A 23,515-nucleotide genomic window follows, 5' to 3' on the forward strand; every position below is an offset into this window, starting at 1 on the left:
AGAGCTTGCTCTGAAGCTGTAGGTTCAGATCCAGTCAGGCTGCAGAGGACCTAAATGGAGAGCTTCCACATTCTGAACCAAGGATCCTAAGCTTCCACATGACCATGCCATAGGTGGGCATCTACATCATTGCCATTAGTTCTGGTCAGTAAAGGCTTTGGGGTTTGACAAGAGCACCCAACTGTAACCTGATATAGGAGATTTAAACCATTCCTTATGGCTGTCACAGATGCCTGCCTAAGCGTGCTTACTTGCACAGCCCAAACCAGCATTTATCTGTTCCCACTTGCAATAGGGGAACTTCAGCTATGGTAAAGAGAGCAGAAGCACCTGATCATTGGCCCTGGTGACACAAAGTTGATCAACAAACAAAAATAAACCAGAAAAGTTCCATTCAAGGCATCTTTTAAAAATGAACAGAAAGGAAAGAAATTAATTCTAAATCTTCATTAAAGTTCTGAACCCACTTCAAATAATGAATGCCTGTTTTCCCTGACATGACTGTGTTATTCATGGTGCTAGTGAGCAAAGAACTCAGAGCAAGTTCCTCCTGAACCAGTACTGTTTTAACTCATCTTTAAATAATTTCCAAAGAGTTAAGTGCAACTCAAATGTCACATCAGCAGTGTGAGAGAAAAAAAAAAAAATCTAAATATTCTTTCGTAAGCAAATCCAAAACTAAGAGAAAATTCAAATCAAAGCACAGGTTCTCAGACAGACTGCTTGAGACCTTTTATTCCTCAGTCTCAGAAACACAGGTATAAGATACCATTAAAACAAACTAAACTTAATTCAAGATACTATTTCCCATAACCTAATTTAAAATTTTAAACAAACCTCAAAAGAGAGGAATATGTCCTCTACAAAATGTTCTGCTGACTTTAAAAAAAAAAATCTGTATAAATTAGCACACATGAGCAGCAATTTCTCATGAATGTTAATATAACCAAACTAAATCCAATAAACATGAAGGGAGAAAAAAAAATTTGCAAGCAACATAGTTATTGCTTATCTGGAAGAAATGCAAGTTAGGATAAACAGGAATTTTATTTTGTCCTGGTGACACAGCAACAGTAATACTTTCAAAGTTCCATCATCAACGTCCCACTGACTGCCAGTACAGTTCAGGCCCTCAGCACTTCTATTGCTTTTGTAAATAAAGATGAGGTTATTTCCAAAATGTTACCAAGAGTAGCTACTTTTCCATTTAAAGGAATCATATGCTGCGCATTTAACTGTAGGTGTCCCAAAAGTCTTCACGCTGCATCCCTTCCCCCACTACCTTGAGTCCACTATCTGAGCCTCACACTCATCACATCAGAATTTATTATGACTGGAAGTTCACTGAAGCAAGAAGCATCTCAAATATTTATTTGGATGGTGCCTAGTACACATTTTCAGGCTGTGAGAAATATGTTGTAATTACTGCATTAGCAAGCTGGGGAAAAAATTCCACCAGTTAACAAGAAACAGTTTAAAGTGATGATTGGTATTAACAGTTGATGGATACATGTGCTTTCTGTAGGTGGCACTTTACCATAAAAAATATTGAGTGCAAGACGTTCAAATAACTACAAAGTCTTCCTTCTTGAGGAAGTATATTAATATTAGACCTTCAACATCTGTTCTTAGAAAATTTTCAAGTGTCTGAATCCAGCTAATTAGCTGGCACAATTATGAAGAAAACAACTGACAGCCAATTCAACAGTACATTGGGGAAGATACAAGACTCTACATCACTGACAACATATTGAAATTTAAATACCTCTTTATTGTCCCTGGAAGATCCAGACTGAATGGAATTTGATAGGAAGATGCTAAAGTGTCATCCACAGCCTTGCTTATTTCCTCTAGTTCTTTCAAAGAAATGCAGCTAAGTAAAGCAGTCAGTTCACAGTCCTGTGACTGAATAACCCTATCTTGTTCTTCAATTTCTCTTCTTAGCTGTTGATCTTTTGCTTCTAATATGGCCAGTCTTGCTCGGAGGTCTTCAATTTCTTTCTGCACAGAACAGAAACCTGAATTTACTATGAACCCTGTCAAAGAAACCCCTCTGCCCCTAGAAAAATGCAGTACAAGCCTCAGAAGCAGCATGAATTAAGGTTGTCCAGTTTAGCACATTAAATGACAAGACATTCTTTTGTTGACACACAAAAATTCTTAGGTCCGTTGTATTTAGAAACTCTAGTGCTTACACAGTCTGAAGCTTCCCACCTCCATTTCAACACCAAATTTCAGGTTCCTCTTCCAACACCAACCATCAGTCACCTTTTACCTTCAAAATACACGGGTACTTCCCAAGTTAAAAACTTTCCCAAAAAACCCAAAATCTCAGTTCAACCATGACAACAGAATCTTGCTACAGACTGGCACCTAAAGTCATCAGTCATCTATCTGTCTGCCTGCAGAATATCCCTGCAATGGTTCCTCTAGGCTTCCAATCCAACATCAGGCACAGAATGCAAGTGGTGAATCACTGACTGTCTGGCCAGTCCTTTTGATTATTAATATTTAATTAAAAGCACAAAATCCCTCCCTCGACTGAAAATGACCAGAGCTTCAACCTCAGTTGAACTCATCTTGCCAGAAGTTTAAACCCTGTGCACTATGATACTGAAGTTTCTTGCAAGAGTACGTTCTAATTTTTCCTTGAAAACCCAACAGATACTTGCACCCAAGGAAGGAGCACTTCATGAAGGAGTCTGGGTTGCTCAGTTAAGAGTTATTTAATATATGACCCTTGGCTCATTTGTCCCAGAAATTGAAAAGTGAGTAAAAAAACCAAATAAAACAAAAAAACCCCAACAAAACCAAACAAACAAACAACACCCCCCCCCCCCCCCAAAAAAACCAAAAGACCACCACCCCCAAAATCAAAGGAAAACTACTCGCTATCAAAGTAGCTGAATGCCATACTGGAGAACTTGATTCTATTCCTACATTTCTTACAGTCTCTGTGAAACTTTGCAAGCCACTTAAACTATTATCTCCACACAGAGCCACAGACTGAATGTTCACTATTTTCCATACAACCAACAAGAGGGGTCTCTGAAGTGCTATCTATAGACTCTCAACAGAAATCAAGGTTCACAATTCCATGCTCTGACCATATTCAGTCCAGGTACAAAGAAAAATGAAACAAACAAACAAACAAAAAAAAAACCCCAAAAAACCAACCAACCAACCAAAAAAAAGCCACCAAACCAAACAAAAACCAAAACAAAACCACCACACCAAACCACCAACCCTTTTTCAGGTAAATAACTAGGCATTACAAAACTGATGTTAGATACGACCATATAGCTTTTTATGGCAATTCACTTCTTCATTTCTATCTGTAAAATCACAATAAGAATAACTCTTCACCAAAGCGATGAAACAGAGATGAAATTAAGTGGTTTTGAATCACTCAGATGCCATGTTGATTAATGCTGTAAAAAGAGCCCATTCACAAATTAATAAATCTGAATCCAAAAGAGGATTTGAGTGGCATACAGTAAAAACGTTCTGGGACCAAATACTGAGTAATGGAGATAAAATGGTATTCTGAGTACCTGAACAAGCACTTTCCATCTTCAGCTATCTTTCAGGACAAAAAAGGCATGCTCATATAATTAAAGACACTCATAAAACATACATACTATGCACAGATAACTGACTTTGGCATTTCTTTGCTTTTTGAGTGCTTCACGTTGAAACCTGAACATTCTTTTAATGTTTCCATGTAATTTAAGTGTTTAGTTCACTAATACTCATTTTGCCAACAAACATACTTTCAGGTTTGCTGCACTGCAACAAGCTCCCTGAGTATCACTTAAAACAAGAAGAAACAGTCCTTGCATGTTAAAAGGTTGACTGGCTCAAAAAAAAATCAACTTATATCAGCATTGCACTCTAGATTCATCAATTATTTTCCTCCTTTTTTGGTTTTAGATTTAGCGACAAGAGAACAGAATGGCCCATGTTTCAACCCACAGGCATTTGTCAAGGACAGAAAGGTCAGCAGGCCAAAAACATCAGTTTTGTTTCTTTCAGTCTCAAATTAGGCTTTTAGTGCATACAAAGGACAATTATGTCTCTGTGTTACTGGTTTGGGAATACTGCCAAAATCTTAATAGGCTCTACTTAATACAAAGACCTTCATATTCTGTGAAAACGTAGTAATTGCAATCACTGCAATAAGCAACCTACAAGGGAACAGAAAGGGAGATGAACAGAATTTCGTTTTACAAACACACTTTTAGTACTGAAATGTTTTTACAACATAAATAGATACCAGAAGCACACAATCTGCATTCACAGAGAGAAAGCTGTTCTGCTCGGGAATAGTTCACAGGCATTCTTGGGAGAATGGCAAATTTAGCCAGTAAACTGGAATTCTCCCGCGTTCTTTTCCAGAAATGCCAAGAAGCCTTTAATATGCTCTTGGTCAGCCTCCAGGGACAGATAAAAAGGCCTTAAAGTCTCAGCATGGAGCAGCAGATGATATTCGGCTCACTAAACATAAGTTGGAGTTTTACTTTGTGGATCTGAGTTTGAACTGAGATTTCTAACGCAACAGCTAATCAGTACTAACTGTAAACTTCCAGCTTCACTTATGGGCTGGTGTTCTCCATGAAGTACAGATTGCAGTAGAAACATTAAAATGTAAATTTTAGATACTGTCACAGGCTCTCAAAACCCTGAAGACAAATGCAGAACCAACAGGAGAGAGGGTAGAAGGAAAAGGAAAGTAAAGTAGGGCTGAGGAAAAAACCAACCAACCAAAGAAATCCACCTGATTTCAGACCAGGTGAGATTTTGGGCAGGAGCAATCCTTAAGGGATGCTGGGAGCCACCAAACACCACACATGTCAGCATTCTCCAGAACCTCGAATTCACAATAATTTTGACTAAATGGTTATAAATAGCATGCCTGTACAACAATGTGGCTCATTTGTCCCTAGTATAACTACATACGAATAAAGATTCACCTGGAGCAAGTATAAAAACATTAGCTGGCATGGAGTCTTAAGTACAGCAGTTTTCAGCTGAATATCTTGAGGTGGCTGGCTGGATGTCTAGATTATCAAAAATAGTTTTCTGGACACTGATAATGTTGAACTACACTATGTCTCCTCTTATATGTTGATGAAATAAATCTAAACAATACAAAGGTGATTACTAGATGAAGAAATGTCTTTTCTATCCTAAGTGTGGTTTTGCAATGGCCATCTAAGATGCTTTTCTCTTTCTTTCTGGGTTTTATATATATATATATATTTGTGTGTACACAAACACACAGATGATTAAACTATCAGATCCAAAGGAAGAAAAGTATCAAAAATAATGAGATTCCAAGACAAGACCAAAAAAAAAAAAAAAAAGAAAACTAGACCTACTAGCTAAGATGTCATATTGCCAAGTGTGATCACCAAGGTTTAGACTGAGGTGGAACAAAGACTTGTACTAGACAGTAAACTTAGATTTTTGAAGGACAGTGAAAAGAAAGAGCTAAATTTTGCTTAAAAGGCTTGCAGATTTAAAATTGCACAAAAGCCATCTTAAAAACATTCTATTTGCCAAATTACCACGTTGTGACATCACAAGTCAGTGTAAAGTTACTGTTGGCAAATGCTGACTGCTCCATGATGATTCCTTCACCCTTATGAAATGCATCAATCATCTTTCAGGAACAAAAGCTGGTATATCACATATTTATAGTCAGTTCTAACCATAAGCAGATGAAAACCTTTTGTCTTCAAATAAAAATTTCTGAAGATCAGTGAAATATTAAAAAGGCAAATCAGAACATAAAGAGCACACTTAAAAAGATAACGAGGAAAGTTAAAGCATGCACACAAACCACAGCGCCTTCCAATTCTGCTTCTCCATAATGAGATTAACACAAGTCCTGTGGCTGCCATCTCCAATCATCACTTAGATTATCAACTGGACTACAGCCAAGGCTCTAATTGCTGCACAGAAGCAAAGTCACTATTACAATAAATTTATTTAATTGTGTGACAGCTTACAAGCTCTTCCCCATGCAGCACTGTTACCTGTAACCATTTCTTTTCTTGAAAAAGTTGGTTTCGTTTTGTGGCCGAAACCTGCATCCTCTCCTGGTAAGTGGATCTCAAAAGCTTATATTCATTTTCATGCCACAACTGGGTTTCTTCACATCTAACCCTTTGAAAAAAAAATGACAAAAGCTAAAAATTAGCATTATTGCTGAGTATTGACATCTCAAAGATTAAATAGATCAGAATGCTATGCGTTACCTTCAGAGTCATAACACTCCATCACCAGAATGATTACATCTTAAACGGATACAGTTAGAGAACAAGAGATTTTTCCTTGGCATATCTTCCTTTATTATCTCAAACATTTACACTGTTTTTACAACACGCTGAAGAAGGAAAAAGGAAAACTTGTATAGCTTCAGGCTTCCCCCAGCTTTTTCATATTGCAGAAATTTATCCATCACTGCCTTGAAAGAGACAAAACTAAAGCATGTAATTTCTATCAATACAGAGAAAAATCTCTCCGAGACAGAAGTTTAGAAACTTGCCAAAGCCATTTTTGCAGCTTCTGTCAGCTTTTGGAGACTACATTAGAGATCATCTGGAGTGTTTGCTCCACGATGCCAAATTTTACTTCTCTTGCACAGCAAGTTCTTTCAAAATTGCAGTCAGTGGGATTCCTCACAGTGGTCAGTACGACCCTCGGCTGTAAATCTTTGCCTGACTGGACCCCAATGTAATCAGTGCATTACATTAAGCGTCAGCACTATAATCAGCCTCTCAAAACGCATCTGCAAACCTATTTTGTCTTGCATGTTCCTGCATAAGGGCATGCGCACTTGCAAGGCCAATTGCATTTCTGTGTCCATCTCTAGAGACAAGTGCGTGCATTTCCACATGAAAGGTACAGATACGTTTCAGTATCTTGTTTAAAAAAATACTCTGTCTCAAACAAAGAATGTTTTTGAAGCATTGTTTCCCATCATAATCCTGCAAAGCAAATACATCCATGCCACATACCAAACATGCATCACAAGTCTGTTTTAAGCATAATTAATCACGCAATTATGATCTCCATGCACAGCTGTTTAACAAGTGTGTAGAACAAGAGGTTTCTGTCTCTTCTGCAGAACCATCAGAAGACACATGCTTTACTACCTCTCTATGGGCTGCAGAATGTACTGAAAAAGCAAAATAAAACCCTGGCACTAAAAAAAACCGGCATTGATACTTATACAAAATAGACATAATGACAGTATAACTGTATTTCTGTAATAACAAAAGAGATCAAAGAGACACCCATATTATAAACTGCTAGGCCATCACTGTGTATGTGCCCTATGATCATTATAGATTGCTGTGGCTACAGCCGACCACACCTCCCAGCAGCTCTGAAGCCGCCTTCTTTTAGTAAGAGCTCCATCTTTCCAAGAGCTGTATGCAATAGAAATTTCTGAGTGGATGGTCAAAATTTAGGAAACATTCCACGATGAACATAGGTTATTCCCAGAACCTCCCTAGAAATCCCATGTACATCTGCCTACTTGGTAGTGAGGAAACAGAAACAAGATCTCTCTGATCTCACCAAACCTGGGTGATTGCACAAACATGGTATTGTTCCCAAGCTAAACATAACCAAACCTGGCTCCTACCACCTGCCCCCAATATCCTATGTCAACACTGAATGCATTCACCTAAAAACTCATCTCATAATTTAATCAAGTAAAACAAAAACGGGGCATGAATTTCAGTCTCATGTATTAAACAAATAACCTGCCATACACACTTTTAATTTAAAGAGTTCTTTATTTGCAAAAAGATGAGACTGGCTTAACTACAGTAAAACTGCAATGATCTGGTCTTCTGGGGCTAGTCTGATAATCTGTTTAATTTTCCAGGTGAAAAAAGAAATCTTGGGTATATTGGTTTTGTTCCGATTCAAAAGGAAAATAAAAAGTGAAGCTTACAAATTTTCCTTGGAGAAGTGGTCATGTTTTCCACCCTGTTCTATCTAAAAATACTGTTGGAACAGAAAAAATTTTAAAACACCCCTATTAAAGACAAAGGGTACACTTCTGCATCAACAAGAGAGTTGGACCACAGACAAAGCAGTATGAAAGGCTACAAGAATCAAGCGAGAAGAAGAAAGGGTGTCACAACAACAGTCAAACTCAAGCTCAAAGAAAGCATTGTGCACAAGACAGAAAAGTGAAGAGGATATTCATCTGACCCTGAAGAGTGGCACTGCTCTCAGACCTGTGCAAAGAGAAGAGTTACAAATATAATCATCCAAAGAACAGGAACACTTTCATAGTGTATATATTATATATAAATGATATATATTTTATATACAAAAATATATCATATATACATTATATAGGAAAAAAAATAAGCAGACTATGTATTTCAAGGATGCTTTAGTGACTGAATTTCTATAACACCAAAGACAATACCACCTCTAAAGCCAAAATCATTATTACAAATTAATGCATAGAGCAAACATCTCTTAATGATAAAATACAGAATGTTGTATCCTAATCTTTAAGGAACAGTAAAACAGCTTCTTAGGGCCTCAGAAGGTAGGAGGAAACAGCTCTGAGGGAGTGCAGTTTGTTTTAAACCTGCCTCATTACTAAATACTAGGAACAGAGGCTAAAAATACCCTTAAAAGTTTCAAATTTCACAGTAAAATCCTATTATCTGTACTGATTTTCTCTAGTTTTCATGTATATCAAAAATTACATCCAAACATATTGACTAGCACACTGCAGCCTTTATACGTACAAGCTCCCAGAAAAACGAAAGGTTTTTTCTTCTTTCATTTGTGCTACTGTATTTGAGAACAGCTCTCAATACCTATGAAGAATCCTCTTCTAACAACAGTAACCAGCAGCATAGCTGAAGAAAGACCTAGAAACAGAGACAACTTTTTCCTCCTAAGCTAACTACCTCCCTTGGGTCATCCAACGCATCTTGCATTCCCCCAATCTTTGAAGTCGTTATCCCTTCAAGAGAAGGCTGAGAATTTATTTTTGCAACTTTGTACAGTGCTGAGCACATTACTGCCACCTAACAAGTGATGCATAAAAGGAAGCTCCCAAAGATCTATTCATACCAAAAAAGAATCTGTTTTTACTTTACATTTAAATATCCTTTCATTGCCTATAAAGGAGCATCAGAATTAACTCTGTGGGGAACCGTTGCTCAAGCTGCCTTGCTGTTGTATGCTCAAGCTGCCATGTCAAGGATTCGATCCCATTCCCACTCAACGTCAGTGAGAAAAGTTCCATTTAATTCACCAGTTCATCATGATCAATGTTTTTCAGGGCAATTCTGAGAGTTGTAGAAAGAAAAAAAAGGGGGGCGGGGGTGGATTTTCATAAACAAGCTCCAGATTGATATGTTAGAAGGTCCTTAAAACTCTTTAATAAAAAGTTATTCATAAATTTTATTCCACATTTTGAGAAAAACAGAAGCATCGTTTTACATAAAGAATCAACAAACTTACCGATGATCGGCAGCCCAGCGCAATGCTGCTTGAACTTGCATAATAAATCTATCCAAAAAACTGCTAACTGAAGGATGCCTTGAAGGAAGCTGAAATTTTAAAGAATTTTTCTCTTTCTCCAGTTCTTCCAGTTTCCGTCTAAATTTATCAGCTAGAAATTAAATTTAAAAAAAAAAAAAAAAAGTTACTTAACAGTGATAAAGAGGTTCCACTTTACCTGAAGAAGAAAAAAGGTCAACCAACAGGAAGTAGAATGCACCTCACAAACGGTTCTTCTCCTTTTGATAAAATACATCGCTCTGTTTTGCTCAAGGATTAATTACTACAACGGAAAACATGAGATGACCAGGACACTAAGCTACTTTCTTCTACAACAAGAACAAAACTGCAGGCTTCCCAGCACTTTCACAGAGTTTTAATTTGGTAAGGCTCCAAAGAATTGGTTCAAAGTTATCAGTGCTCTTTTCCTACAGTAACAACTCAGAATTAGATTCTAAGAAAACTCCTACTCTTCACTGCTCCAATTTTAAAACAACCTTACATGGCAGTTACGCATTTAAAATCTGACCTTTTAAAAAACTGCATTGTTATTAGGTCAAGACCTGAAGAATCACATATGATACCTCAGCAATATATTTCAGCAGAAAATGCACATGCAATTAGAGCAATTAAACAATTATCACATTCTGGGCTCTCCTGAATTATGCTTACTTTATCATCCAGCAGAAAGTTTTACTTTCAACTTTAAATAAAAATAACAGTGGTCCTTAAGAGATTGCTTTGTCTCTACCATAACTCTATAAATTTCTTAGACTAAACACTTCTCTATATAAGTTAGTTCTTATTTGTTTTCTGTCTCTGCGTGAAAAACAAAGCAACATAGTTCCAATTACAAATTATTATTTCTGGTACATGTATTTTCTACAGTGCCAGTACACTAGCAAAATCACGTACATGACAGATAACAAGCCAGAACAGCTTTGATTAGTCAAATCAGAGGGTTTTGAGCTAGGCCACAAATGGAAAACCTTTACAGTTCAGTACTTTCCTCATGACCTCACTGCCTACAATTTTGTGTGATTAGTGTTCCTTCCCTTCTAACATTTTCAATGCATGTTACTATCAGAGTAACATCCATCTGTGCATGCTTTTTACTGCTTATTCTCTTTCTTTACCCTCAAAGGGGTTTTAAGAAGAGGGGTTGTTTACGTTTGCTGGTTTAGTGAAATGATCCATTTTTACAACAATCTATCATTAGTACTGATCTCCCTTCTGTGCCGATGGGGTGGAATGAAGACACAGAACGTACTAATGAGACTAGATCTCCCTGGGCCAGCAGACTGTTCTGGGGTAAACTCATGTTGTTGTTATTATTAGGGTGCAAAACGCTGCCAGAAAGCTCTAGCTGAAATGACCACCACCCAAGTTACCACAGGGTCCAGGCCTTGCCCCCAACAACCACGTGCACATGTGTGCATACTCTTCCTGCAAAGCAGAAACACCTTTTCAGCAGTGGAGGTGAACCACATCTGTGGTGTGTTCCTCAGGGACCACACCTGAGTAGGTTTGTCCTATCCCTATCACCACAAGGAAATTAGAATTTGGGCCCAGATGAGACTCCCCAGCCCATACTGTGACCAGAAAAACGGATCAGCATTTGCATGTCGCATGGAATTTCAAACACAGACATCAAAAATATCACTGTTACAAACAGAAAAGTAAGGGTTGGATTGTGACCAATGACCGCCGAACACCAAAACATGTGGAAATACCTCCTTTTACTCAAACCGTTCACCATTGGGCTTCCTGTGTTACCCGAGCAGGAGTCGTGGCAACCCTCTACAGCCATTTTAACGATGTTGTCCTTGTTCTTTGACATCATTATGCTCACACTATGTTTGTGTGTCCAGTTGTTTCATTGTTCTACTCCTACCCATCCTGGCCCTAGAAACAGGCTATTTTGGGAAGGAAAACAGATGAGGGCATCCACATGCCAATTCATTCTCTCTCTCTATTAATTCTTGGCTGCATCCTGCTTTATATATTCCAGCCTACACAGTATTCAATTAGTTTCTACTAACAGACGTTTCTAAATAATTTGTTCCACTGGCATTTTATAAGTACTATTCCTGGCTATATCTGCTTGTTATCTCTCAGCACTAAATGATTTTTTATCCTTTCAGCATTGCAGTTAGGGGTTACATCTCAAGAGACTCCAACACCACCGAGCTAAACTCTGCATCACTCGGCTTTTAGGCTCCTCTCCTGGAAAGGAGACCCCGTGGTTTGACCTGGCTGATGTCTTCAGTGCATGGAGAGACTAAGGAACCTCAGTGCCAGCTACAGAGCGGGCAACCACACAAACAAGGCTCATCTCAGTCCGGCTTTCAGCACTGCAGCTCAAGAGAGATCTGGATCAAGCAGAAGTAATGGGAATGATCAGAAGTCTAGCAAATAGGACATGTGAAAAAGAGGGCAATAAGCAGGGTTCCTCAATCTAGTGGAGATAAAGACCAAAAGGAGTAGCTTCCAGTACCATTACATACCAGGCAGCTGCAAAGAAAGCAGTAATACAGTGGTATTCACCTCTCCTCAGAACTTGAGTCCTCAGTAACAAACCTGAGCTGCAGTAAAGGAGATGAGGAAAGACATTAGATATAGTAAAGCACTAAAACAATCTGCTTGGGACAGGCAGGAAATCTCCACCAGTGCTGGTTTTCAGGTCAGACAAACATCTCTCAGGAATAGCTCTGGCATAGTTTTTAAGGTCAAGGCCAGCAAGATCAAATGTGTTCTCCTGAGATCACTTCCCACCATATTTCCTAGGATTTTTCAGCCAAGAAGCAGACACAGAAGGCCTTTGCTATTTGTAAGCCATCAGACTCAAGGACACCACTTTCTTTTACCCTCATTTTAGTCTTTTAAATACGTTTTTCTAACACAGAAAAGACCTTCACAGAATCCCAGAGCTCACCAACGGACTAAGACACCAAAAGAAACCACACACACTCAGATACCTACATCACACACAAAGGCTTAACACTTCATTGCTCTGTCCGATACTTCGCCTCAAAATAAGTCATTTAAACACACAGCTTACACGAAAAAGAAAACCCCATTTGATGAACTTCTGAAATGAAGGAACTTTCATGCATTCAACACATACTGTTTCACAGACAAGCACTTGGAATAAGGCTTAATTCTCTTTACCAGCCTTTTATCTTACTGTATTCTGATGCTAGCTTGCTGCCTTGCGGCAGTCCTACAGATACCCTAGATGAAGCTTCTACTTCAGTGCAAACAGCAAAAGTTAACCCTTAAATTACCCTCCCTCCCAATCTGCTACTGCCTAGTGCACTTCAGACATCCCACTCAATTTATAGCCAACCCAGAGTAAAGGCCTGGAAGATGCTAGCTGCTGTTCTCAATTAAACAGAACACAGTCAGAGAAGTACATTGTCTCCAAAGATTGTATTTTGTAACAGCTTTGAGCAAACAAAGCAATTTTCATATTTTTAATTGACCATATGAGAACATCTGGCTACCTCTCTACTTTTTACATATTCTGATATTGGTTTTATTCCCTTGAGCACAAGGTTCACTTTATCAGAACTATTTATCATCATTTAAAAAACATTTAAGAAAATCATCACAGTAAGGGTAGAACCTTATTTGCTACATAGTGCATATATTTATGTTTATTTCTATCTGTTCTTTGCCAATAGGTGGGAAGATGAGCAATCACGCTATTCTACAAATTGCTGGACACTATGAAAGTGTTTCTTCAGCTAGTTCAACTAGAGAAGGCTAGTCAATCCTGCCCCACAGTCCTGTAAACAACCCCCTCCCCTCTTTCCCTCACTTCCCCCAAAATCTGAAGGACCTAAAACAGGATTTGTGTACGGTTTACAGGCGTAAATCATACACTGCAGCCCTAAAATCTTTTTCATACCTGCTAGATACTTCCAGAGCCAGATAACCTCCCCAGCATTCACTTTCTTAAAAACTTAAAGCTTCCAAGATGACTGAAGTGGTTTTGTATACTCAGCATCAAAGACATTGTTACCTATTTTGTAAGAACTAAAGTCCCAGGTTCAGATCCAAAGACCCCTCTAGCAGCCTGTCTCCAACCATGCACAGCAGCAGGCCTTTATAGAGAGGAGACTAAGAACCAAGGTGCAAAGTGTCCCTTTACCTTGATACTGTTCCTAAACCTCTAATGTCTGTCAGCTGAAAGACTTCCTGAGCAAGTCAATACTCCTAGATCACTTCACTGCTTTGAGGGGAAAAGGAGGAGAGGGAAAAAAAAAAAAAAAAAAAAAAAAAAAAAAAAAATCTACATCTATCCACCAGAAACTTCTTTTCTCAGGCTATCTATGGTTTTGGTCTCCAAAATATACTATAACAGAGAATTTCAAAATGGAATTATGAATTATTTAAACACGTACCCCTTTTGGTAATTTTAAACCTAAAGTCTGATGATCTTACTAGGCGTTTCCTTTCTTTTTTTTTTTTTTTTAATTGTAAATAAAACATTCCTTCTTCTCCTTCCCTGCACATTAATAACTTAGGCATTGTCATGTTAAAACTGCACCACTCATTTTCCAGGACCAAGAGACTTATATTAGCTAAAGCAATGCTACAAAGGCTAGAAAGCGAGAAGTCTAATACAGAGCTTGAATACGTGACTGAAATGCAGCTGGAGAACAGACTAGTAAGCAAGGTGTCTATGGCCCAATTACTAGCATTAGCCTCCTGCAAAATTACTTGCAGGAGAACATGCAGACCAATTAATATCCAAATATGACACATAAAGACACATACTGTCATAAGAACTGAAGGCATTACAAGCAACTGGAGTATGCATGTGCTCTTAAGTTAAGGATAAAATAATTAACCATTTAACAGTACCAAAAAGATACACAGTAGAAGACATTCAATTCCTTGCAAGTCCTAACACACTGGATATGCATGAAAGGGAGCTTCAGATTACATTTGGATAGTTGAGCAGCTAGCCCTTACCATGTGCTGTCTGGTCACTGGTAGAGAGCAAACCCTTTTCTACCTTCTATTCAGACCTGCATATGGAAACCAGTAAAATAAACCCAGTGCAGAGTCAAACTGTACACCCGGGCAAGGCTGGCTGCAAGAAGGCATGGAGCTGGGACAGACACTGGAAGAGCCCACAGAAGCGACAGGAGCAGCAGCTGTACCCCAGAGCTACACCTACCCTACTGACTATGTGGACTAAAAGGAGCACATCTGCAGAGCAAAACAGTTCAGTACTAAGGCCCCAACATCAGCAGTTCAGAGGTTCTTTCTTCAGACTAGGTTTAGTGTAGTCCCATGGATCAAAGGCCAGTTAGTAGTTGGAAGCCCTCAGGCACATCTTCAGACTTTGTTCCACCTGAAAGAAGACCAGTCCATGCACTCCAAGACTGCTCCACAATGCAAAACAAAGCATTGTAAATGGGACAATTGGGAGATTCCCTTCAAAGGCTCACACACCTACACTGAACTAAAACGCTACTTGGGCCAGGGTCCTTGGAATACTTCCAGCAGTCGGTGGAAAAAGTAGCTCCTGGAAAGACCAGTAAACAGAGGCTAAAGCTTTCCAGACAAGGCTATAACCCCCTGGGTACCACAGCCAAATGTTTCTGTTCAGTTCGTAAAAGACTAGAGCATAATGGCTGCTAGAGCAACACATAAATGAAATTACCCTGCTTACCCACCACTACATTTTTTCCATTCCAACCAAAAAGGCAACTTTGTGAAATTCAGCACTCCAGCTGTGCTTCTGAACTATCAAGACTACCTTGAGGAACAGCTGAGCAAACCAAACTCCTGGCTGTTGAGCACACCCTTCGGAGTTGGAAGCAACTGCTACAGAATTCACCCCAAAGCAGGAGGACCAAAATCTGTAGAGTGCTACAACTCCATAATTCTTTGTTTTGTGTGTATTCCTCAGTTATTGACACTCTTAGTCCAGGTGAAAAAACCTTTCTAATTCCTGCTTTACCCTACTGAGATGCTAGATTGACATTTGCCTCCAATTCTGCTGCTATTTAAAGTTAAAAGACTAGTAACCTGAAGAGTACAAGAGAATAGGTTTCCTGCATTCCCAGCCAGACTCATGGCATCAGAGCAGCCAAAAGCACAGCAATGACCTGATGTCACATTTGATGCCACAAGCTTCTCCTGCTGCAGGTAAAATCAGCTGTCTACCATCTCTCCACTCCTTTTTCCTTCCCAGCAACGAGACACTAGTATACATAAATCGGGTCAGGGAGGAAAGGGAAGGAAACCTGGTACTTGAAGTAGTCCCTGCGAGAAAAGCAATGGAGAACAGCATCTAAAGGATTTCTTACAAGGACTGCTCAAGCAGGCTCTCTGCCTCCCAGCAACCTCTGCATTTCCCCCCATCAGTCCATAACAGTTACAAGCCAGGAAATTGCTGCCTCCTTAAAACATATATAACACATCAGAGTTTAATGTACTGAATATCAGTGTTGCAGCAGAGTTGGGAAGTCTGAAACCTTTAAAAAATACCAGAACAGACACATTTCAGCTGTTCTACTTCTTATAAAAAGAAGCTCGACACATTAGCAGATATTGATTTCCCCTCTCTAATTCATATTGAATTTAAGAGCATTCATTTAGGCTTTGAACAAAATGCTAAGTTCTCAGAAGTTTCACAGATGCTTCTCCCAAAGCTCAACACCAAGTTTCCCACTTACAGTTTACATCTTAACACTGTCTATGCTGTATGTAAAACTTCTTCCCAGAAAGGTGCTAGTGCAAGCCTAGTGTAGACTTTCAGCATAAATTTTGACCAGTGCCCCTATTTCACAGAACATCCATAGCAGCAACACCGCTCACAGATTGTGACTTAGATCTGTAACGTGTTCTCTGTCTCTTAGTAATAACGGTTAAAAGGAGCGGTGACTTACGGGCACAAGCCGTAGGACTCAGTGGGATTTGTGAGGATGTAGGTACAGTTACTTTTAACGTCAGCAGGAAGATGAGCAAGCAGCCACAAAGCCAGAAAGGTTCTTCCAGCACGACTCTGGGAAAGGAGGGGGAGAGCCCAGCGGGAAATGTCAGAGTCCTGACTTGGGTGATTAATCTCTTAAGTTACTTGGCCAGTGTTAGAAAAATTTTGCTTGTCCATGCTTCTTTCTCGTTATCACCTGAAATGATATAGGCTGAACTATCCTCATGGCTGTTCTTTCCGAGCTGAGTTTAAGGCACAACAGGACTATCTGGATAAAGCTACATCACAATTTCCTGTAACATGACTATCCTGCAAGCAAAGTAGTTATTATTTGCCACTATCCTCTCACAGAGGAGCTTCCAATGGAGGCCAGAACCCAATTGTTTTAGACTCCGACAACAGGGAAAAAAAAAAAAAAATCCTTCTCCAATAAATTTCCAATCAACAAAACAAATGACAGCCAAAAAGACAAATGGAGAGGACAAAGCATCAGACACACAGTATGGGTGAAAATGATGCACGATACTTTCAGTGTATCAGAAGCAGTTTAATCACCACTGCCTTCATCTGATACTTCTGAAAAACACTAAGTTTTTATAGTATTTTGAACAGCAACATTTTTAATAAGAGCTTTGTAAGTATTTCACATTGCAGCATAAACTAGCCACTTCCATAATTTTCTAAATGCTGGAGTAATTACATTTGTTAAAGTGCCTGACACTCATAACAGCTGCTGAAATAGTGGATGGTTTTCTGTTTGTGACAACCCCTTATTCATCTTTGTAATTGAACTAAAACAAAGGTACAGTTCTATACAGTGTCTATCCCAAATAGTCCTTATCTTCAGATTTGCTGCATTTGTAAATTCTTTCAAACGGCACAAGAGTTTTAATGCATAGGCATTTTTGGAGACATCATTTCTGTTTTAGTCAAGTCACAATACAAAATAAACTGTGCCCTGTTGACTGTTTTCTTTTCATATTCTTTTGTAAACATCAAGTTTCCAATGAAACCACTGAGATAGCTTCATTTCCAATATGACTTTACAGTAAAAATAATTTACAATAACATCGAAAGATACATTAAAGGAAAAAACAAGCTGATTGCTGGTGCACTTTATATATCAACGTTATTTTGTAAGCAGTGCTGACAGTACTGTCACTACATATGAAATTGTACAGAAATAAAGAAAAACATGTACCACTGATTCCAGGCTGAATCTGCATTTTTTAAAAAGTAAGGCTATGCAGCACAATGGCACAGATCCCTATTCTGAATTAAATTCTACTCTTAAAAAGATCCCTCAAGACAAGGAAGCTAGCAGAAATCAATGCAAAGCTCCTCAGCTTGCAATACAGCTCCTTCTTTTATTGGAGATGGTAAAGGAAGAGCTTTGGTAAAGGTTTCCAATCAGCACAGTCCACATACATGAACAACTGTCGGCTATATATTAATGTTGACTGAGGATGATTCAATCCCAGTTCACTATGTCCCTTTCCTTGCTCCAGGAATCTCTAAGCCAACATCTGCCTTTCTTCACTACCTCTGAATAAATGCCACAGGTTGATTAGAAGACAGGCCAGTCAATTAACAGTGAAACAACGCAATACTCTACAACTAATTGCATCATATTGTGAGAAACCAGTCATTTTTATAAAGCAAGTTCTAAATACTCTAACAAGAAATTTAAAAATCTGATAGACTATATCTGGGCTTTTACATCAAGGATTTTATGACTAGAGACACAGTCGGATTATGTTGAGATTTTTTTGTACCAGGCTCTACTTAAGCACATATTGTGAATCTAAAGTGTTTTGTTCCAGCTGTCAAACAAAGAAAAGGCTCCTTTGTTATTGCCTAACCTGAATATATTGAGAATACCATCCTAAAGCACACCGTTTTTTGTTGTTGTGATAGAAGTCCAAACTAGTATAGACAATATAAGAAATGCTGCACAAAGGTGGTTCTTCATACTTTTAAAAGCCATGCTGTAAAAATGCACAGCAAAGCAGCACAAAGTCTAGGCTAAGAAACACCAATGAGTAGGTGTGGAGTTGCTTTAAGTTGAAGTTTGAAAGACAATAGCACAGATTTTAAAATATGGCGTATATTAAATTGTGCAATGTTCCCCAAGGACTATAATACATGAAGAAATCAGCTTGCAGTCCTGCTTAAGCCACCACCTACAGATCATCACCACCAAAATGCAATTAGACAATATTATCTTCCTTCTGTGGCAAGGCACACTGATGAAAAGGTATCAAATATTCTTTCTTACAGAATGGATATTATACACAGAGAACTACAAAGAGAGTACAAATATGTGCACATAACCCCAAACCGATTGCTCTGAAAACTGCAGTGGGGAACTCTACAAGGAAACTTGAAGCTTTGCTCTAGAAACAAAAGGTGAGAAAGAAGATAAAGGAAGTCTTTGTGGTAGCTGAACTGAAAACAGTACATCCATTCATTATGAATGAGTACCTGAATGCCAGAATTATGCTTTTGGTTAAAGAAAACCTTTTTTCTTCCTGCATTCCCTCTCCTGAGTTCCCACAATAGTGCTCAATGTGTTCTTGTATTCCAGGTCTCCGCTCTCACACGTAGTAGCCTACATAATCTCAAATATATACATCTAATTTGGTCTTTCACTGTTCCTTCTTTATCCCTCTTCAAGAGTTAAAACTTAACCCTTGAATTAATCTGATACCTTTCCCAAGCACTCTGGATCAGTAGATGCAAAACCAAAAACAGTTTAAAAACTACTAAAGATACTAGCTTAGTTCAGCCTAGCCATGTTTCCAATTTCCACCATCCACCACTGTTCTAGCACCCAGAAGTTACGCTGTTCTACTTCATCCAGAAAAAGCCATATTCTAAGCAAGCAAGCAATAAGAGAGAACAGTTTACAACATTTGTAATTCATTCTTAGACTATTTTGCCTGCCGTAAGTCAAAAATCAATTCACAAACTTTAAAATTTCATAGAATCATAGAATGGTTTCGGTTGGAAGGGACCTTTAAAGGTCATCTAGTCCAAGCCCCCCTGCAGTGAGCAGGGACATCTTCAACTAGATCAGGTTGCTCAGAGCCTCATCCAGCCTGAGCTTGAATGTTTCCAGGGATGGAGCATCCACCACCTCTCTGGGCAACCTGTGCCAGTATTTCACCACACTCATCATAAAAAATTTCTTCCTTATATCTGCCAGATCCAATAATTTCCACCAGCTCAAGGAAACTGAATTCAATGGCAAAGGAAATCGCTTAAACACAGAATAGTTGCTGACTGTTAATATCTGGTGACTTATTTCCTGCCCTTCCCTTTGAACTTGGCTCACGAACCAATTCCCTCTCCTCAGCAACTCACAGGCACCTTTACACCCCAGTTTCTCCCCACTCTGTTTCTCTGCCCCTTCATCCTCTTCCCTTCCTACGCCTTCCATTTCAGCTAGCATCTGCTTCTTCTGTCTCCTTTCTTTCCTGAAATTGATTTGGGTTCCTGGATTTCTGCTGGACTTCAGATTACACTGCCAGATTTACACGGAGGCCTCCATCAAAACTCCTTTTTCCCCCACCATACTCCAGACTATGAACAAAGGTTAGAATAAAGTTAACTTTTGGTGGGGCACAGAGATACAAAACCAGACAAAATAAAGCTTTCTAACTATTTGACCTACACATGCTGTTTATTTGGCTTATATATACAAACACAGAGCTCTTGCCTGTTTCTTAACCACCATCTTCAACATTGCTTTCCCAAGACTGCTTTTGATACCAAAGCATACACAGGGTAAACAGAAAACAATTTAAATAATTTTGGGCAGTCACAACTGTAGTTGGATCCTGCAACTGAGGGCGAGGGGGGGAAGACTATCAAATGAAAAAGCTGTAAACCCCCCCCCCCCCTTTTTTTTCCCCTGGAAACTGTATCTCAAGCATACTTTGTCCAATTGATCCCCAATTTCAAAACATTCAATATTTCGTGACATTCCCAAAATGGCACCAAATTCTGTAAAAAATTCAGAAAGTTTGCAGGGTTCAGAGCACCGTGCAAAGTAAAACTCTCTACAGAAACGGGCTGTCACGCTGAGCTGGAACAAAGCTGCATCTCACTGCAATAACCTCAGAGGAGGCACTTCCCCTGCTATCAAGTCATACTTCGTGTCAGCAGCTTCGCAGCAGTGTAATGTATTACACTGCAAGTCACCACCTTCTGCCAAAGCACTGCCTTGAAACAAAGACTACTCCTGCTCCCTATGCGCATGTTACAGCCCTTGCACTACCTACTTACTGCCACGAACTGTTCCGCTGCATGAAAATGAGAAGACCTTCCCTTAACTGGCACAGAAACCCAAGGAAGACAAACTACCCCAAGCAGTCTTTACCTTTAACTATTTTCTAAGTCTTCCAAAACAGATACTTAGCCATTACGTTGCTGAGTGGTTATGTTTTCACAATGTCCTACAAACACAGTGTTCTAAGAGTATCTCAAAATTCTGTTCCCCCACCCCCACCCATCCATCAGCATTTGTACAGAATTTCTTGTGGAATCATCAACAGCTTAAGAGTATTATAGGAAGAAAAAACAACAATGAAGAGTTGTTTGATTTCCCTATAGGGAGCTCACAAAACAATCTATCAGTCTGCTCTGCATTGGAAAGACTGAAATGAACACATGAAAGGAATTAACATACAATACCTCACCAACATAGGTATATTTTTATTGCTGGTTCCCATAAGGCTCTCAAATCACTGAATGCTAACCAAAACATCACAGGACCTGTAAATTTTAAGCATAATGTTAGGGGAAAAAAAAAAAACAAAACAATAGGAGTAGTTACAGGCATAATCAAGACAACCCATCTAGAAAGAGTAACTTTTCTTAGTCCACACTTTCTTTTTATGCATCTACACAAACCTACATTTTCAGGCAAAAAAAAAGCAGTAGGAATATACAGCATGGTTTCATGGAAAGGGTTCTGCCCATGGCTGTGCCAGGTGGCTTCAAGTCAAGCTTTGCCTAGTCTCTCATGAGCACCAATTCTACAGGGCTGCATAACACAATCTTAAATGAATAACCCCATTTCTTTCAGCTTCTAGGTCCTCTGTCTGTAAAAATGTAGATAGTAACAATTGCTCCATAGGGGCCTCGTTAGGCATAATTAACACCTGTGTGAGATCTTCAGATAAAAGAACTGCTGTAATTACACAACCTGAACTGCTTCTTGCATAAGAAACCTTGTATTATCCCTTTCATAATTTGACCTTTTCTTAAAAGTTAGTGCCCTTTTGTTCTTTTACAGGACTCCGTTCCCTATAAAAGATTATTACCTCCTGGAGTCACCTTTTTATTTTCTAATTTCAAAAGCAGATAAAGCCCAGCCCCACCTTCCTATTTGAACAAAAGGGATCTTGGAGTTTTGCTTTGGGGTTTTTTTTGTTGTTTTTTTTTTTTTTAAATCATTGTCCCCCTACCTTCTTCCCTTACACACACACACACACTTTATTTTTTTCATGTTTATGATATTCTTTTGATCCTGCCTCTGCAGCTGTCCCCACTGTCCCAGCACAGAGCTCCTGGAAGTGCTTCAGGCGTAAGTATTACCTCCGGAGCACACAAGGCAGCAGACAGGGCTGCACACGGGAGGATGCTGACAAAGATCGGTGGGGAGAAGACGACCAAAAGGCTCTTTAGACAAATCCCATAACCCTTTAACTCCACTTGGGTCCCCATTCAGCAAAGCAGTTACAAATGAGACAACATCCCATTGAGCACCAACCACAGCCAGAGGCCCAGCTGGACTGCATTCACACAGGAACAGCAGAGCCCACCCAACGACAGCCACCGCAAAGCAGCTTGACCACCTCCAGCTTGCAACTCCACAGAAGAGCCTCTCGCATGTCTAACCTGAGTGGAGCACAGCAGTGCCAAGGCACCTTCGCTGGTCTCCATGCTTCACACTACTAGACTTTAAAATTTTACATGCAGGCTCACTGCATTGTTCCAGCCTGAGCCCATGAAGTTTCACTGCCTCCAGCAGCCTCTCCACCTGCTCATCAGAGCTCCTCAGGCTGGAAATTAAAGCTGCCAGACCAGTATCTGCGCTGACTGAGAGCCAGGTGAGAATGGGAGCCAGGAGGGAAGGGGAAAGAGGAGCAGAGTAGAACCCTGATGGGACTTGGCCTGCAAAGGCAAGGGCAGGAACACCGGCTAGAATCCAAGCTCAGGGAGAGAGGTTTGGCTATTGCCATGCTCTCCAGAAGGGGTTCAGAAAAGCTGGTGCTCCAGAAAGGACGAGGGATTTGCCATTTTAATATAAACCCTCATACAAAAGACAGGACGTCTTTCAAGTGTGATCCTGTTCTAGGCCCCAGAATTGTAGCTCATCAGACACAGGTTCTGCTTCCAGCCCTGCATCTGAGCTTTCTACACATCCGCAAGCATATAAAATAAACACATTAAAGCCTACTATCTTCTGCAGCGTGTGTTAGCTACAAATGAAAACACTGCAAGAAATAAGTTTTTATTAACATACAGCTTCACAATAACTAATCTCCACTTTCTTCATGAGTTACAATTAAATAGTATTGCTACAGCAGTGAATCTTGCTATGAATTTCACTCTATGCCAGTACACCTACAACACCTGTTTTACCATAGCAAAATAAACATTTCTATCCAGCCTCCCACCTTGACTCTGTCCAGCAGCATCCCCCTCTATTGAAATTGTTAGAGCAGATTGTCTTTGAAATAACAAGTAAGGATTATAGTAACATTAACAGCAACCTCTATAAACATCTTTTTTTTTTTTTCCTTCCAAAATACCTCTTGCAAATGCACAAAAGATAGCTGAGCTGCTTTCCCCTCCCACACCCATTCAGCTCCTCTTTACCTCAACTGGACAGCTTGAGAAGAACTGTGGTAAAATACATAGATCAGACAGATGGTATTTGCTGCTCTTTTATCAATGCTGCTGCTCAGTAGTTTTAAAAAGCCATGATAATTCATT

At 39.4% G+C, this 23,515-nt stretch overlaps 1 protein-coding gene across 5 annotated transcripts in view; it reads right to left on the bottom strand.

The window, feature by feature from the left end:
• The window catches only part of DISC1 (DISC1 scaffold protein), a 238,696-nt gene that overhangs the window by 167,904 nt on the left and 47,277 nt on the right, over window positions 1-23,515 (bottom strand). For all 5 annotated transcript variants that reach the window (XR_003926345.2, XM_041128466.1, XM_030035565.2 and 2 more), the window contains exons 4-6: window positions 9,514-9,664; window positions 6,042-6,171; window positions 1,766-2,001 (exon numbers count right to left, since the gene is read on the bottom strand). Coding sequence is in view for 4 of the 5 variants with exons in the window: in XM_041128466.1 (XP_040984400.1) it covers window positions 1,766-2,001; window positions 6,042-6,171; window positions 9,514-9,664 (517 nt within the window). In the remaining variant the exon portion in view is untranslated. The remainder of the gene's footprint in view (window positions 1-1,765; window positions 2,002-6,041; window positions 6,172-9,513; window positions 9,665-23,515) is intronic.

Source organism: Aquila chrysaetos, chromosome 13, assembly GCF_900496995.4.
Source record: "Aquila chrysaetos chrysaetos chromosome 13, bAquChr1.4, whole genome shotgun sequence".
NCBI lineage: Eukaryota > Metazoa > Chordata > Aves > Accipitriformes > Accipitridae > Aquila > Aquila chrysaetos.